The 18,179-nt window shown below is 57.4% G+C and overlaps 1 protein-coding gene across 5 annotated transcripts in view; it reads left to right on the top strand.

Moving 5' to 3' along the window:
- The window catches only part of NRG2 (neuregulin 2), a 176,692-nt gene that overhangs the window by 155,865 nt on the left and 2,648 nt on the right, over positions 1-18,179 (top strand). Inside the window, exons 5-10 of one of the 5 annotated variants that reach the window (XM_021701877.1) lie at positions 5,761-5,819; positions 10,311-10,334; positions 14,069-14,171; positions 16,317-16,440; positions 16,768-16,895; positions 17,678-17,905. In XM_021701877.1, the coding sequence (XP_021557552.1) occupies positions 5,761-5,819; positions 10,311-10,334; positions 14,069-14,171; positions 16,317-16,440; positions 16,768-16,895; positions 17,678-17,905 (666 nt within the window). Of the gene's footprint in view, positions 1-5,312; positions 5,390-5,760; positions 5,820-10,310; positions 10,335-14,068; positions 14,172-16,316; positions 16,441-16,767; positions 16,896-17,677; positions 17,906-18,179 lie in introns of all 5 variants that reach the window. The other 4 variants (XM_021701876.1, XM_021701878.1, XM_021701875.1 and 1 more) reach the window with 4 other exon arrangements.

Here is an 18,179-nt window from a genome sequence, read left to right as displayed (position 1 = left end):
TCAAGACCTGGCCGCTCCCCCTGCCCAGTGTCCAGCTATGCCCTGGGTGCTGCTTGTTCCATTTCCGACCCCAGCCCCCCTCTGTGGAGTGAAAGGACACCAGTGAGGATACGGCTCTGGGTGTGGCCCAATGGGGGAGGTCAGGGTTGAGGAGAAGCTCGAGCTGGGGCCCCTCTACCTCCAGCCAGGTAGGGCTCCCCAGCAGGATCTCCATCCCGCTCCCCTTAGCCAACAGGGCAGACGGGAACACAGCAGTCCAGGGCTTGTGCAGGTCCAGCTGGGTCCTATTCACGCAGCCGGGCCCACAGTTGTGAATGAGGAGCCGGAGATGAGAGCAGCGCAGGTTCTGGCCAGATCGAGGCGGGGTGGGGGGGGGGGCCCCTAGTTCACAACTTTGGGTTTTCAAAGCACCCCAAGCCTAGGACCCTGGCGGGGTGCCACAGTTGCCCCATTCCCATGGCATCTGGGCAGAGGCCACCAGAGTACGGGGGGAAACCAGAGAGAGGCATTTGCCCTCCCCACAGACAAGGTCAGATTCAGCACTTCTCAGCTCTCCTGCCTCTGGACTCCAGCTCCAAAGCTGCATCTCCCCATTGACTACAGCCTTAGCCCAGGACCCCCCACCTCACAAGGCGATAATGAGGGTGCCTCCTTGACACTCTCCCCGCAGTGCTGCGCTGGGTGGGCCGGACTGCCAAGCAGATCTGGCCTCCTTCGCTGGCTTCCCCCCAGCCCCACCCTTCGCCTGCTGCCATCCCCTTACTGGCCTCCCCCATCCTGAATTTCCGGGGACTGTCCCAGCAGCAACAGCAGGTCCCCCAGGGAACTTCTCAGCCTGGACTCGGCCCCTCATCTTTCCCCTTCTTCTGCCTCTAGGAGGCTGCCACATTCATGCAACAGACCCTGGGGAACATTCTAGCTGTGAAAACACTCTGAGCTCTCTGCAGGAGATCTATAGAAACTCCTAAGGGTTCTGATATACCTCACAGACATCCCCCAGCCCTGTACGCCCCTCTTCTTTTACTCCCCGACACACACACACACACACACACACACCAGGCCTTTCCTCTTCCCTAGCCCCTCGGACCCTGGAACCTTGAAGGAATCTAGCAGCATCACTGAGATCAGCCCTGGCTCCAGGCAGGGAAGGTTTCAGCCACCCAGGACAGGTGCCAGGGCCGAGGAAGGCCATGGGGGCCCAGAGCTCCAGTGCTAGTGTTTAGTGTGGAAAGGGGTGTGATGAGCTATATGGGTTCCCACAGGGTCCTGCCAGCAAGGCTGTACCCCTAGGACCCTCTGAGTCACACCCAGCTAAATCTGAGAGAAACAGAGGGCAGGAGCCTCAATCATTGTGAAGATGGTGTCCTGTGGGCAACTGGGGTTCACTACTTAGAACTTGATGTTGGTACCCCAAACCACGACCTCCCCATTTTAACCTGCCCTAGGTCAGCCCCAGCCAGGGCTCCTGGAACCAACTTTCCCTGACTCCCTGAGCCCTCAGGGGAGAGGGGCGTCCCTGGTGAGGATCACTTTCAGGAGGGCAGGTCCTCAGAGCTGTGCTGGAGAAGGACAGGGGGGAGGGGGGCAGGGCAGAACCCAGAGGCCATTCTGGGGGCGGGCGAGCCGGGAGGGAAGTGGGGGGCAGGCCTCTTGGGATTCCTGATGACACCTGAATGGAATAAAAAGGAAAGAATCTAGGAAATGGAACTCACGTCTTACCATTTGTGCTGTTTGTTTACTTTTTATTTTGATTTTTTTGCATTTCCGCTTAGCTTGGATAATGAAACTAGACTGGTCAGTTTCATTCCAGTTTCTATAAAAATCAGTTTCCTTCCTGGTTTTCTGACACTTGTCGTTGTGTATTGGTTCTGAGCCCTGCAGGGAGTGTTGGGAAGCAGGCACACTCCATCCCTCCTGTTTTTCTGGAATTCAGAGCCAAAATAAACAGTATCACGGATACTGAATTTTGTTTTAAAAAAAGAAAACTTAGGGGGATTGGAAAATGGGGGTCCAAATCCAGGCGACTGTCCCCTGTCTGGATCAGACAGGGGCCTCTGCACTTCTTCTCGCTGCTTTCTCCTCTTCTCTCCGTGTTTTTGTGGAGCACGGTTGGTGCGTGACTCTTGGGGACTGGTTCAGGGGATGATGACAGAACAAGACTCTTTCCAGCCCTGTGCACATACCAGCGGCATGCCTCCCTCTCCCATCAAGCTCATCCCCCCACCTGCCCTACCCCATGTCCAGGTGGTTCTTCCATCCCATACCCATCTGCCTGCTCATCCTCTCCACATCTCCACTCCACCCCCGTCCAGTGCCTGGGGCACACCCTCATCCTTCATCCTCCCCCTCCCCCGGGTGAGGGCAGCACACATGGCATTATCCCCAGGCTACCAAAAGGAGAAACTGAGGCCCGGGAGGTGGGTGGGAAAACGGGGAGGCAGAGTCCCAACCTCTCTGTCACCCCAGATACAGCCCGTGGGCTCTCCTCTCTGCCCGTCTCACCTCTGCTCTTCTCCAGCCCTGGGCACAGACCTTCCCACAGTCACAGCGGATGACTTGGGGGAGGGCTGAGAAAGCTAGGACCTGCCGCTCCTTCTCGTCTGTCCCTTGGGCCCCTGAAACTCCCCGTTTCAGTGGGAACCTACCCACTACCAGCCAGCTCCCCACATGGAGTCAGACCCCCCTCGTGGTTGATAGGTTTATGCAGCCCATACCCCGCTAGCTGGTCCTGAGCGCAGGGTAGCAAGGCTGTAGGCCCACCCCCAGAATCGTCCCCAGGAAGCCCCAGGCTCCTGGACGTGGCTCATTCTTACCAAGCAGGAGTAAGGAGAGTCCAGGAGCCTGCTGGAAAGATCTAGTACCCAAAGAACAGTATGGGGTGCCCATCCCCCACTGCCCTCTTTCGTTCAGCCAGTGGGGAAGACACTTTCCCAGGATAGGAAGATTAGGACCATATTACACAACTCCAGGGGGCACGTACGTGTTAGAGACCGTACCCACGGTGCCACCTGGAGTTGTACAACTCAGTGGCCATGAAAGACAGGAGATTACAGTCCGGTTAGTCCAGGCTGGGTGTGGGATCAGCAATGCAGGGATGTGCTTACTTATTATCATTGGTCTCCAAGAGCCATGGGACAGCATCCCTGACTGTCAGCAGTGGGAATCAATTTCCCCTTTGCCCCCTCCTGCCCCTACACTACCCCTCTCTCTCTCTCAAACACACACAAGAGCCGGGCTAATCTCAGACACTGGACACAGCCAAACCTATCTCTTTCCTATTCCTTTGAGGATTCTGAGAGTCGTTTTGGCAACTTCCTGGGTCTTTATTCTCCATCCCCAAAGGTGCTGCTGCTTTAATAATCACCTCTCCCCTCCAGCCCCCACCCCAAGTGGACATCAGTCTCTGAGAGCTGAGGAAGGAGAGCTGAGCCTGACTGGAGCTGGTTGGGAAGCCTTAGCAATGACCTGCATTTTCCCGGGTGGGATGCTTAGACCAGAGAAGGATGTACTGACAAGGTGGTAGCCTCCTCCTTCTCTGAGCCACCCTGTTCAACAGGATGAGTGTGCATCAAGTCCACTGTAACCCCCACCTCCCGCCACGTTCTCCAGACACACTTCCCAGCCCTCCACGGCTACGCACTGGCCAGGCATTCCCACACATCTACTACCAGCCCTGCAAGGACCAGCCTCCTGCCTCCCCTGCGGGAGACACCATTGAGGCCAGAGAAACTCCAGCTGCCTGCAGCCCACCAACCACTCCCAGTCCCTCAGGCTAGACTGGGCCACAGGAGTTCTGCGAGTGTCTATCACAGCCAACGGCAACCATCCCCTATAAGCTCAAGGGGTTGCTGATGGTTGGTCTACACAAGAATGCTCAGAGGTCGAGTACACTCACCTCTTGAGGAGGTTTACTGATTCATGGGGAACACCTGACCTATTATTGAGGGAACACTGGCGATGGAGTTACCTAATTTCCCAATAAGGAAGACGCAGCCCAAACCCATCTTTGAGTAGGGGAATGGGGGTGGGATGGTCAGTCTGGCCCTGTCTTTAAGCTTCCCTTAGGTATCTGGCCTTGCCGGGGTTCAGAAGATAGTACAGGGCTGGGCATGTGTCCCAGAAATCTGCAGGACAGGGACTCACTTGAGAGTAGAGTGGCAGCCAGAGAGAAGACAGTGTACCGCGGGGGGAGGACAAAGACAGGGAGCAGGGATGGTGCTCAGCAGCTGCACAGGACCCAGCAGGGGAGGACGCACTCCCACCAGAGCCAGACAGTGATGGAGGAGCAGGTCACGGGGAAAGGACAGGCGGCCCAGGCAGCCAGGGGACCCCTGAGTGGAAGAGGTTTCGGGGCCCTCGGGGAGCCTGCTTTGGCCCTCCCCCGCAATTGTGGTTCTTGCCAGGTGAGGGCAGGTGCCCCACACCTGGCCCCGGCTGGCCGGCTTTGAGACGCTGTAAATTCCGGCTCCTCTCCACATCACCTGTTCCTCACTAAGCTTTTTTTTTTTTTTTTTTTTTTTGCATATGTAGTGCTTCAGGGTAGCCTTCCCCAAACCATGTTCATAAGGGTTCCTCAAAAAACATCTTCCATGGTCAAATAAATTTGGGACATGCTGGAATATTCAGCTCTTTCCTCCTACAAAACTTTCCCTAGCCTTTCATATGCCAGCGCACACTGCAGCTCTACAAGGAAACCCGGGGATGGATTTCTTAAATTTATTTGGCCACAGGACCCTCTTTGAGAGAACAGATGGAACATCTCCAAGGTCCCTTTTGTCATGGGCACACAGTCTAGAAACAGCATTCCGGAGGTCTCCTTTGAGCTTTCTGGGGGCTGTTTTGTGGATGAGAAAACCTGCCCGGGGCCCTGGAGAGAAGCCGTTGGTAGGGTCTGGAAGGAGTGGCTTCCCAGAACTTGGTCTTCTGGAAGGCTCCCAGCACCCTGCCTGCCTGCCTGGCTCCAAAGGGCTACCGTTCCAGCTTCACGGGGTCCCAGGAAGGTCAGAAGGGAAGTCTCACCGACCACAGGATAATTAGGCATGAGGTTCCCAATCTCCCCACCCACTTTCCCTAAATCATCCTCCTCTCCACCCCACCCCTGCCCCCCACCACCCACGGAGCAACATCTATGAGAGAGATTTGGAAGATTTCTGAGCCCTCCCCCCAGCCCTGACTCCAGCCCCCTGCAGCGATGAGTGTGCCCCCGCGCCCGACTTGGTTTTCTCATTCATCACTGTGCACTTTGATTTCTAACCTGAGCCTCGCGGATGATGCCAGTTTGTTCTGTGATTTTTCCCCTTTTCCTTCTCCAGATGTCCAAACGGATTCTTCGGACAGAGATGTTTGGAGAAACTGCCTTTGCGATTGTACATGCCAGATCCTAAGCAAAGTATGTTTGAAGATACAAACACAAGTCCCCGCTCCTTAGAAAGCTTCCGGGTGCAGTCCCCCCCAGCGTAGGGCCTAGGGCCAGGGGTGTTGGTTGTTTTGATCTTTGGCTGTTTTGTTTTGTTTTTTTCCTTTTTTGTATTTTGGTTTGTTAGTTCTTTTGTTTTTTGTTTTGCTTTGTTTTTCATTTTTGGCCTAATCCTTGGGTTGCCAGTTCAGGGCTGCAGGTAAGGGGCAGAGTGGCGAGGCCAGTGAAAGCGTTAACGGTGGCAAGGAACCCAGCCGGCAGCGGCAGGAGTCCGTGCTGGGGTGTTGCCGTGCCTGCGGCTCGCTATCCTGGCGCGCTCTTTCTGGTTTTCTTTCTTTTGGTAGGTGTCCTGTGGGATACACCGGGGACAGGTGTCAGCAGTTCGCAATGGTCAACTTCTCCAGTATGTCTCTTTCTTCTATTTCTTTCCTTCCCTGGTGACTGACAACCTGCCCCACGCGGGAGGGCTGGGGCCTTGCTTAGCGAGACTTCGAGGGGGCCGGGGAGGGGGTGGGCGTGGTGGTCGTCCTGGGCTCCTCTCGGCCCTCAGGGCTCACTGGAAGCCTGTCTGGAGGAGACGGATATGCCCCCTGCCACCCCCACCCCACCCGCCTCTTCCTCTTTGCGGGGCGCTGGGCGCAATATCACCACATGCTCTGCAGACGGCTGCAGACGGCTGCAACCGCGCTCCGGACAGCCCGGCCAGCAGCGGGGAGGAGCTGGGGTAGGGCCCCCACCTGCCTTTTAAGGCCTGTCTGAGGCGGCCACGTGCTGATGGGGCCCGGCAGCGAGTGTGTGCACGTGTGGGCCGGTGTGTTGGAGAGAGAAACAAGTTCTCGGAGAGCCTGTCTCCGGGTCTGGCCGGAGTTTGTCTGGTTTTGATTTGGGGTGACGGGGGAGAGTGGGGAAGGGGGGGCTGATGGAGAACAAGCCCCAGGGCAGTGGTTTCCGTGGAGGCCAGAGACCAGAGGCCTTTCTGTGGCTCCAGGATAGGGTGGGAGGGGGGTTTGCTGCCTGCTACAAGATAGAGGGAATGAGGATTCAAGGGATAATGGGTGAGTCTCTCTAGGCCCTCTCTGGTCTCAGTCCCCATCCAGAACTTCATTCCCTTCCTTTCTTCTACTTGTGAGGCTGAAGCTTTCTGGTTTGCATAGTGAGCTGGGGAAAAAATGTGAGCCCTGCAGCAGAAAGAGGAGAACGTAATTGTGGAATGTTTTGAGGCTGGGAGCAATTTCTTCAAGTGCCACCAGGTGGAGGTGGAGCAGAGCGGAACCAGGCCAGCTGCGGCAGGGGCGGGGGGGGGGGGCGACACGTGGGGCCCACGGTCTGTTGGAGGCCACGCCCAGGCAGCCACCCTCCAGAACACTCCAGGCTCCTGCTCGGCCCACCCCCACCTCCTCCTCTCCAAGGAGGACAGCTGGGTCCTATGAAGAATGAGGAACCAAAGTGGTGGTGCCTGGGCACAGAGACATGGAGCTCCAGAAGAGCCAAGAGCAGGATGCGGGGGGGAGGGGCGCATTTAGGTGGCCCTTGGGAGAAAAGGGGTTTGTGGGTTTGGGTCTCAGGGTGGAGTGAATGAGTCTTCCCAGTCCTCCTTAGGCCACAGCACAAAAGCCTAGAAATCTTCACCTCCTTCTCCCTGCTAGAGCCTGGAAGCCAAGACTTGAAGAGGAAAGTAGAGGCCCCAGGGAGGTGGGGGCTGGGCGGCCCAGATGGTCAACTGTCTTGATGGAGTGTGGGAGGAAGCACTCTGCCCAGGCCCCTCCGGTAGGAGGCCAGGGAGGAAGGCTGTGGGGCTAAGAGCAGAGCTGTGGGCAGGGCATGTGGTCCAACAGAATTCTTTGGAGTCCAGGCTCCAGGAAGAATTTCAGAGTTAGATCCAGCCCCACTGGAGGGCCAGAGGTCAGGAGGGGCCTCAGGAGGGAAGTGAGCAGCCAGGCCGAGGCTAAGGAGCAGGGTAGAGAGGCAGTGGAGGGCCTATTCCTTTGCACCCTCAGTCCCAGAGCCTCCCTCGCTTACGGGACTGTTCTGGACAGGGAGTCCCAGCCCATCGTGAATCGAGGAGCAGAGCCTCCAGAACTCGGCCACTGGCCAAGCTTCTCTGCCAGCTGGGCTGCTTCAACTTTCAGCTCAGAGCTGCTCAGAGGGTCAGCAGGGCCCCGGGAGCCCAGAAAAGGCCTAGAAATGCTTCCACAGGCCTTTCTGCCTAGCGTTATCAGGTTCCTTGCTGTTACCTTTTCGGGAGGATTTATATTCTTCACACACTTGGCCCAGAGCACTTCGTGCATTGTTCTATCAGATACTTATTGCAAAGGCAGTAGAAAATGCTAGCTGAAGTGTTCGGGCTTTGGATTCAGACAGATGTGAATGAAGATGCCAGCCAGCTGCTGAGCTTACCAGTTCTGGGGCCTCATTTAACCTCTCTGAGTTTGTTTTCTCATCTGCAAAATGGGGACAGTAATATTTATGCCTCGAAGGTTGCCGTGAGGAGTAAGTGCAGTGATGTGTAGGAAGGGCTCGGCAGAGAGCCTGCTGCCGTGGTTGGAGGGCAGCTTAGCACCTCTCCCAGCTACAGCTGGTATGGGGCGGGGGGCGGGAGGGCCAGCACCAGTGCCCTGGTGGCCGACTCCCAGTCCTGAGCAGCGTCTGACTTTTCCCCTCCACCTAGACAGCCTGTAAACCAGATTACCTTTTGCAGCTGGCCACGGAAACGGCGCCCGTGGCCATGATAGCACTTTGAAGCCTCTCCTCTTCCCCTGACAGCCCCTCCATTTCCCAAGAGTCAAACCTTGTGCATCTCTATGCCCCCCAAGTGAAAGAACACACACACACAAGCATATACTCGCACACGTGCAAACACGCATGTACTCACTCAGACACACAAGCACATGCCTGCACTCATGCAAAACACATCTGCTCACCCCCGCACACACCTGTGCAAACGCATGAGCACGTGTTCTCATCAGGGGCCCGCATCATGGCCTCCTCGGCCAGGCCCCCGTAACTGCGTGTCATTGGACAAGGCCAGGATGATGACTTCGTTTGTTGTCTGGTAAACCTGGCCCTCATGGGAGTCCAGCATCAGGTTGCCATGGTCACTGGTCAGTACCCGGTAGGACCCGTCTGTGATTCAGTGGCCCCGCTCCAGCCTGGCAGAGTGGCAGCCTATGAACATGCTGAGCGGGAAACATCTTTGACAGGAGCGGACTTAGCCACAGGCCCCTCAGGCTCTATCCCCGGTGAGAGGGAAGCAGGGCTGCCTTCCTGGAGACTGGGCAAGCTCTCAGTGACCTCATCAGTCCTGTCGGCCACCACTGGTCCACCCCAAACAGGACTGGCCTTTGACCGAAAGGGGGGGTCCCTTAGGAGGCCCAGACGCTGCTGCTTGGTTCCTAGACCAGGGAAGCAGAAGAAAACTCTTCAATGGCTTTCGGACCCCACGCGCTTCTCCAGGTGGTCATTTTCCTCACGACTAGCCGGTCGGGCCCAGAGACCCAATCGGCAGGAAGGGCACCGCACTTCCTGCTCATGGCCCCCACGTTCTCCTTCCTCTAGAGGAGAGGAGAATGTCAGAACACAATCTCACCTCCTCCCTGGACCTCACGAACTGACTGTGCCCGCAGGGAGGCCATATACTGGGCTCCTGTACGCGCACCGAGCCTCCCGCTGTCCAGGCCTCTCGCCTCTTCCTCTCACTATGCGTGGCCCCCTTTGACAGATGAGGAAACCGAGACTAGACTTCCCCGTGTGCACACAGCACAGTAGGGACAAAACTAAGACTTGGAGCCCGCAGACAGGTGTTGGCCACATGAGAATGGTAGGTGAGCTTTTCAGAAACACTGTTGAGATCTCTGGGCTCCCACCCGAGACCCTGATCCCATTGTCTGGGATGACTGTGAAGCGTAGCCGGGTGTTAGAGTTCCCAGATATCCAATTTAACAGAGCCTGAGAGGTGGATAGGCCGAGAGCACTTGGAGACGCAGTGGGTCTGGGGCAGGGCTGATCCTTGGGCAGAGCCCTTTGATCTAACCCCTCTAGGGTATGGGTGCCCACTTCACAGGGCTCTGAAAGCACACATTTACAATAAGATCCCACTTCAGAAAGTGCAGTTGGCCCCGCATTTGACACATGTGTTCCGCAGCTGAACCACCTGGCTTTTCCTACAAGTTGCAGTTGGCTTTCCTAAGGAATGAAATCAGGCTCAAACCCCAAGGCCTAGGCCCCCATAGGCTTCTAGGGTGTTGGAGGTATCATGTGGAGAAGTGACCTGCTGCCTGGAGCCTCCTCCCCTCCCCATAAACTCAGGGGTCTCCGTGCCCGGGCTCCCAGTAGGTGGGCAGACCAACCACGCCTTTGGAGGCAGGACAAGGACAAGGGCCAGTGTGGGCCCCCCCACGCCCTTGTTCTGAACAGAGAAAAGGGCCCTGTGAATGAGCGCAGGGCTAAGCAGGGGTGTCCAGGAGGGGCGTGAGAATGTGGAAGGCCTGGCACTGGAGCTGGGAGGAAAGCAGGACTCCTCGGGCCGCCACCCCCACTCACCTTTCCTCCCTGGGGACATCTGCCAACTGACTTTTGCGCCTCTGCCTCCCCACCAGGTACTAACCCCACAGCTCATCTCTAAAGAACCTGCCCTGCCTGCTGATCCTAACATTTCCTCTCTCCAGCCCCCTCAGGGCTCTCGGGGACTGGGTGCCAGGGCAGGGACTCGGGAGGCCGGGAGGGGACACCACTAACCTGCTTTCACCTCACAGGCTGGCTGCTGGTGTCTGAAGCGTCCTGACCAACGTTTCTCTCTCTCTCTCTCCCCCCCGCCCTCCCCCACCCTCCCCGCTCCCCCATCTCTCTGTCTCTCCCTCCATCCCTTCCCCTCTCTGACCCTCCTCTCTTCTGCCAGAGCACCTTGGATTTGAACTAAAGGGTACGGAGCTCTATGTATCAGTCAGTGCCACGCACACCGCCCCTCTCCGCAGCCTCTGACACCATGCTCGCTGGACGTTGAGTCTCCTTTCCAAAACATGGAAAAGGGATGAGTCCAAAAATCTCCCCTGGCCCCACCAAGATGTCCTATCATAAACTACATTGATTTGGGGGAGACAAGCTCAGAAGAGCAGAGCACCCCGGGGTTCAGACTGTGCGCCCAGGGGACAGCAGCACCCCCTGGCCTGAGGCCAATCACTGGGAGGCCTCCCAGGAGAGCAGCCTCCTGAGCTGGTGTCCTGGAGCCACGGCATCCTGGCTTGGAGAGTTGTGCAGAGAGGCATCCTCTTCAGTTCGACTCTAATCCTCCTTCCTGTTCCCACTTCCATTTCCATTGCTTTTCATTCTGCACCTGCACTGGCAGCTGATCTCACCCATTTGTCTCTGCCCCCTGCCCTGTGTCTGTCTGCCGGGCTTTGCCATCCGCTTGGGGCTGTCGCTCCCTCCATGATCTATCTCCACAATGGCATGCGTGTTCTTCGCCTGTGGGCAAGACAAGCGAGGGTCTAGGGTGGGCTGGCCTCTGGTGCTTGCCCTCCTGCTCCCTGGCTCAGAACCTTACCTCCCTCCCACTACTGCCCCCGGGCCCCTGGGAGACACCTTGAGTGGGAAGGGACTTGGAGGGGTCGGTCTGTCCTCTCTCTGTGCTGGGAGGCTCTGCCCTGGCCTCAAATGTCCAGACATGTTACAGCAGGAGAGAGGCAGGGGCTCAGAGGAGTCGAGGCTTCAGTGGGGTCAGACCTCAGATGCGGTACAGAGCCTACAGTATGAAAAGGCTGTTCTCGAGGCAGGACTGGAGAGGCCCTGGTTCCCTCACCGCCTCGCCCCTATCAGCTCTTCTCAGGAGATAGGGCTCGAGGTCTGTGAAGAGTGTGTCTATCTGCTGATGCTGACGGGTTGGGAGGAGAGGGGCCGAGTCTGCGTGGTGTGTGTGATCGTGGCAGGATGCGTGCAGTGAACCTGTGGGGGGTGGACGTCACACACCTTGTTAGGTCCCCTGGTGCGGGATGCTGCGTGCATGAAGGCGCGTGGTGGGACATCTTTGTGTGAAGGTTGAGCGTCGTGCAGGTGCAACTGTGAGGGTGTGGAGGTGAGCGGCCGCGTGTGCAGATATGTGTGTCTGTGATGGTGGTCTGGATGTCTGTTCATGCACCAACTCAACAAACATCTACTGAACCCCAGAATTTGCCAGACTATGGCGCTCTGGCGCACAGAGTCCCTGCTGTCCTGGCGCTCAAATTCACAGGATGAGACAGTCAACAAACAGGAAAGGTATCAGGTGGTGGTAAGTGCCATACCAAAAATAAAAGAAGGTAATGGGAGGGTGCCTAGTTGGGGAGGGAGTGACCTTAGCCGAGTGGCCAGGGAAGGCTTATGCGATGAGCTAACATCTGGGTTAAAACCTGATGGAAAATAGGCAGCCCTGCCAACAAGTGGAGGGGAGTGTTGGAGGAGGGGGCGCGGCAAGTTAGGGATGGTGGGTGGGGTGGGCTTGCCTGATTCAGTGGACAGAAGGGATGGCAGCACCTCTGGACACAGCAGACACGGGGACTGGACCAATGATGAGATGTAAAGGCAAGGCTGGGACCGTAACCCAGGCCTCCGAGGCCATGGTGCGTGTGTGGGCTGGATTCGAATTGCAGGGGGAGGCCATTGTGGGTTTTCAGCAGAGGAGTAAATGATCTGCTGGCTTTGGGGCAGAGAACAGACGGGGTTGGGAGACGGGCTGGGGAGGAGTGGAAGCAGAGAAGCCAGTCAGGAGGTGCCCACCTGTCCAGGTGAGAGGGGACATCATCCTGGACTGAGCTAGAAGTGGTGGAAGTGGTCAAATCCAGAATCTACTGGGGAGGCGGAACTGAGAAGACTGGCTGAAGCGTCAGGTGTCAGAGCAGGTGTGAAGGAAGGAGTCATCGGCAGTGACTCCAAGGTCTGGGGCCTGAGCAACAGGAGAGGGGGTGCTGCCCCTGACGACATGGGACGGGCAAGGAGCAGGTTTGGAAAGAGGCTGGGGAATCAGCGCTTCTGCTTGGCCGTGGCCCTTGGGTAGAGGAGTCTGGAGCTCAGGGAGAAATCAGGGCAGGAGATACAAATCTGAGAGTCACCTGCATACAGATGGTTTTAAACTCTGAGCTGCGTGAGATCATGGGAGGAGAGAGGGCAGGTGGAGGAAAGAAAGAAGCCTGAGAGCCCCTTCTACTACCTTGCGGCCCACATGGAAGAGTAGGAAGCAGCAACTGAACAGGTCAGCCAGTGAGGGAGGAGGACACGCAGGAGAGAGAGGGGAGTGGACCCAACAGGGGGAGTCAGCTGGGAGGGAAGCAAATGACCGGGGGACCTGGCAGTAGGAGGTTGTCGGTGACCAGGACCAGAGTGGTCTCGGAGCAGACAGGAGACAGATGCCCCATTGGAGAGGACTGGGGGGTGAGCAGGGATGAGAACTGGAGGCAGGACATGGGCCACAGAGCCCAGAGATGGGGGTCCAGGGTGGAGGGCTGTTCAAGACCGCATGATCATGTGTGTGCGTGTGCTTCTCCGGACACGTGCGAGTGTACCTTTGTGAAGGCGTCTGTCTGTGTACAGATAGGCATAGTCCTAAAGGTATGTGTGTCTGGAGGGTTTGTACTCCCAGTGTTTGCTGGTGGGTGTATGCAGGAGGTGCCGCAAGCCCAAGGACTTAGGGACATGTCCCGGGGCTCTACCTGGGTGTTGGGGTCTAGCCTCGGCGTGCCCCTGTGGAGAGGCCAGCAGGCAGGTGCAGGGAGCGGCAGGGGGTGTCCAGGCTGCTGCTGTCACCTCTTTCCTTTTCTTCCTCCTGGTCTTCTCTGCTCTAGAAGGGCAGGAGTTGCCCCACCAAGAAGTGGGAGGTGGAGGGGATAGCTGCTTCTTTTTTGAGGGCTTTGAAGCCCAGCCTAGCTCAGCTCCTCAGAAAGGGGCTGCTCCTCGAGCGCAAGAACCGTCCTAGGCACCAGGGGCTCTGCTGCCTCTTGGCTTCTCGAAAGCAAAAGGAAAGGCTGAAGCGGGCCAGGGCCACGTGCTGTCCAGGCCCAGGGACAAACCAAGGCCTTTCTCTCCATGCCCCACTCCATGGGCCTAGTCCACTCTGTCCCTGTTCCTGGCATCCCTCCTGAGTCCAGCCTCTGGGTCTGATGTCCTGTCACCAGCCCAGAACAAGCCACTCTCCAACTTCTTGGAAAAGCTGAAATGGCAAGCCAGGCCTTTGCCCGGGGTCTACCTGTTCACTGCCATGAAGAACAGCTCTCCCCCACCCATCCAGGCTCTTTGAAGCCACCAGGCCATTGTGGAGTAGGGCAAGGTTGCTGGTCAAGCTGGGTTGCCCTCTCCTATGGCCTTTGGAATTTCGCCTCCATCCCACCCACCCCCATCCCCCTGCATTTGCCATTCACACGCTCTGGGCAGGGTGTAAGGTTTGGGAAGGTGAATTCAGGGGTAGTCACTTGGGACCAGATCCATGAGTGGGTAGATTTCGGGGCAACAGAAGACAATCCAGGAGGGAGGGGCTAGCTGGGGAAGGAGGAGATGCAAAGGAGCTGGGAGGCCCTGAGCTGGAGGGAGCCCGAAGCTTTGGGGGCGGAGGGGAGGGCATCTTTGCATCACTGTCCCCACAGATCTGCCTCCTGCCCTGCCCCCTCACATCCTCTTCCTCTGCCTCTGCAGAAGCCGAGGAGCTGTACCAGAAGAGGGTCCTGACTATCACCGGCATCTGCGTGGCTCTGCTCGTGGTGGGCATCGTCTGCGTGGTCGCCTACTGCAAGACCAAGTGAGTGGCAGACACCCGGGCCTGCGGCAGGCCAGCCAGCGATGCGCCTCCAGGGTGGCTTTCGTGAGGACAGTCTCTCTTCGCCCCCCACACACCCCCTCCCCACCCTCCTATGCCCTAACAGCCCCTTCAGGGGCCTCTGCAGCTGGTGCGGGGCCAAAGGGCTCGGCCAAGAAGCAGGAGCAGAGGGTAGAGGGTAGAGGAGACAGGCCCCAGAGGAGTGAACAAGAATCAGCAAAAGCCCAGGTGTCGGAAGAAGACAGATCTGGGTGCGAATTCAGCTCTCCCATGTACCATGACCCCAAGCAAACTGATGGGCCTCTCTGAGTCCTCATCTATAGAGTAGGGATGATCCTAGTAGGTACCTCGGAGGGCACTGTGAAGGAGCATCTGCCCTGTCAAGTAGGCAGGCGCGGGGGCAGTGTTGGTGGTGAGGAAGCACAGAAAGGAAGGCTACATTCCCAGGTGACAAAGAGACCTCAGGAGGCACTGTCTAGTCCCACCTGGGAGAGGTCTAGGCTACAACACAGAGAAGATGGGGCCAGGTCACCTCTGGGCAGAGGAAAAGTGAGGGCAGAACCTCGGGGCAAGGGAAGAAAGGGGCAGAAAGGGGGCTGGGCAGTTCCTAGAGAATAGTGCAAGCTAACAGACAAATGCCAGAAAGGATCAGTTGTGTCCTAGAGCATGAGCAGCCCAGACCAGTTGGAGCAAAGGCCTGGGGTCAAAAAAAGAGAGGCATGAGTCTAAGGAGACCGCTGGAACCCAGATGGTATCATAGGGCATTGAATCCCAAGCTAGGCAGCCTGGGTTTATCCTGTAAGTGACAGGGAGCTCATGAAGGCTGTACAGTGATGTAATACAGAAAAAAAAAATGATAGCTCTGTCCCATCCATTCTTACCTAGAAAGCAAGGGTCTGGGCATAACCACCATTTAGGGTACTGAGTCCCTCAGTCTTGACTCCTGCTACGCCCATCTCTGGGATCTAAGGCCTTGCCAGCCTTGGGAGTTAAGGCCCAAGGAGCCCAGAGGAGACTGGGCCCAAGAAGGAAAACTGAGGTCAAGAACTGAGGGGGGGAAGCAAACCCCTATTCTAACCTCCAGCACATTTATTCATTTCTTGAACAAACTTGCATTCGATGCCTGCTGGATACCAGGCCCTCTGCCAGGCGCATGGCCAGAGCTCTAAGCAAGATGTCCAGTGTAACGGGATGCGTCGCAGGGGGGCCGAACCTCAGGTGAAGGGCAAGAAGGGTTTCCCTGGAGGGACCTTTTAGGCTGAGCCTGGGGGGAGAGCAGGCATTGGCAGGTGAAGCGGCTGAGTGTGTCCCAGGGGGTGTAACAGTATGTGCAGAGCTGCCGAGACCAGAGAAGGCCGGCACAGGGGAGGATCAGAGAAGCAAGCCCCCCAAGGATACGGCAAGCTGGGGTGCGGAGAGGGCCGTAGGAGAGGGCCCGTGAAGGCTGTTCAGCAGGGGACTGACGTGACTAAACTTGATCATTACAGAACAAACGTATTAGGCACTTAATATGGCCAAAGTAAAGTGGTCCACGAGCCCCTGACCACAGCTCTGCGTTTGATGGTCCTCGTTGCACTTTCCTGAAAGTACCTTGCTCATTACTTTGTTTATGTGTTTATTAATCTGCCTCCCCTACTGGCCTTCGAGCTCCATGAGGGTAGGGATTGTGTCCGTCTCCTTCTGTTCCAAAACAGCATCGGGCACAGAGTAAAAACCCAAGAAATAGTGAGTGAATGAGTGAATGGACCAGTGCTTGAGTATTTTATCAGCTCTTAATTCTCAGTGGACTTTGCAGTGGATAAGTGGTCACCCTCTTTAAGATGAGCAAAGCACAGCATGGCGAGTGTAAGTAACTGGCCCAGGATTACACAGCTAGGAAGTAGTGGAGGTCTAGTCTCTCAGCAGAGCCAAAGCGCAGAAGCGCTCTGCTCCGGTCCTGCCGAATTCAAGCTGGTGGTGACAGCGGAGGTGGCAGGTGGGTGGGGTCCTGGCCGAGAGCAGTAGCAGGAGACTGCCGGGGGGCGGGGGCATCGCGGCCAGAGGTTAGAAGAGTTCCCCTGGAGGGACAGCGCGGGAATTTCATACACGGCGTGGGGGACACGCCTAACACACCCTTCTCCCGGGCAGAAAACAGCGGAAGCAGATGCACAACCACCTCCGGCAGAACATGTGCCCAGCCCACCAGAACCGGAGCCTGGCCAATGGGCCCAGCCACCCCCGGCTGGACCCCGAGGAGATCCAGATGGCAGATGTGAGTGGCCTTCCCAGAACCCCCCTGGAGCCCTCACTGGACAGCCGGCCTTGTCGTGCCCCCTGCCGGGCCAGGCCAGGGCGGCAGCCGGCCCACATCATGCTCAGCCTTGCCTGCTAGCCTAGCCTCACCAGGACGACTGGCCTCGCTCTGCCCACTTCCTGAAGGGGTTGATTTGCTGGGGCCATCGCTGCCCTAACACCGAGTCACTTATCCAGCGGACCACTCCCCAGCCTGAAGCCTAGCGCGTGGCTCCCCCATCCCCACCAGGAAGGAGGGCCTACTCGGGGACCATCACTAACTCCTGCCACACTGTGTCTCCCGCAGTACATCTCCAAGAACGTGCCAGCCACGGACCATGTCATCCGGAGGGAAACCGAGACCACCTTCTCTGGGAGCCACTCCTGCTCTCCTTCTCACCACTGCTCCACAGTCACACCCACCTCCAGCCACAGGTGGGCACCAGCCAGGCGCGTGTCTGCCTGGAGACACACAGAGAACCCCCCAGCCAGGCTCGCCTCTGTATTGAGAGTCCCCCTGAGTCAGAGGAGGGAGGTGGAGAGCTTTAGACCGGAACCCACCACTAGACGTTCATCCAGATCCTCAGCAGCCCGGATTCCCTTTTCCAGTCTAAACCGACCCCAGAGGGACACCAGCATCCCTGTGCTCTCACCTGACATTTAGTTTCGGCACCACGTTATCTGGCATAAAGTGCCTCCTCGTTCAACACCCACACCTATTTGATGCCCTTTCCTGAGTTTGCCCATATGAACCTAGTCCACCTTAGCTTCCTTTTCTTTAGAGTGGGGAGGTCTGTCTGGCCAAGGACGAAGGTTCATGGAGCTCAAGAAATAACATGGTTGGCCCCCTTCTTCCCTGGGGAGCGGTACGGACTAGGCAGGGCCCCCAGGTACTGGCCCGTGGGGCTGCGCTCCTGACACAGATGGCTAAGGACCATGGGAGTGGAAGGGTCCCAGACAGGGGGCCCCGGGCCGAGGCTGGTGGGGGGAGATGGTTGCACGGAGGAAAAGAAGAGGCTCGCGCACATGGCAGCTCACCCATCCACAGGACACTCAGCCCTCCTTCTCCCTAGATCATGATATGACACGTTGGCTCAGAGTGGAGAAGGGCAGTACTCTGAGGGTGCCTGAAATGAAATGAAGAACCAGGGACCACACCTGCTGGGCTGTCCTGCCCCTTCCTGATCCCTCACCTCTCCCCCACCCACTTTCTGCAGGCATGAGAGCCACACATGGAGCATGGAACGTTCTGAAAGCCTGACCTCCGACTCGCAGTCGGGCATCATGCTGTCATCAGTGGGTACCAGCAAGTGCAATAGCCCGGCGTGCGTGGAGGCCCGGGCGCGGCGGGCAGCAGCCTACAGCCTGGAGGAGCGGCGCAGGGCTGCCATGCCATCTTACCACGACTCCGTAGACTCCCTGCGTGACTCCCCACACAGCGAGAGGTCAGTTCCTGCCTCGTGCCCTCTGCCCCACCTTGGCCAGAGAACGGGCACCACTGACCCAGGGCTGACCCTTAGGGCACCTCAGAGACACCCCAAAGATTCTCCTGTCCATATTTCCGATTGGCCAGCAAGGCCCCCGAGAGGTTCAATGATCTGCTCAGTGTCACCAGCATGTTCACGACAGACTGGGATTGCAGCTGAGCCAATGGACACTGGTGTGGAGTGACCATCTAATTTAATTGTCCCACTAGGACACTTTCCAAAATAGAAGGGG

The sequence above is a fragment of the Neomonachus schauinslandi genome, chromosome 7 (assembly GCF_002201575.2).
Source record: "Neomonachus schauinslandi chromosome 7, ASM220157v2, whole genome shotgun sequence".
Classification (NCBI taxonomy): domain Eukaryota; kingdom Metazoa; phylum Chordata; class Mammalia; order Carnivora; family Phocidae; genus Neomonachus; species Neomonachus schauinslandi.
The sequence above is the reverse complement of the archived record's forward strand: the minus strand, read 5'-3'. Positions and strand labels throughout refer to the sequence as shown.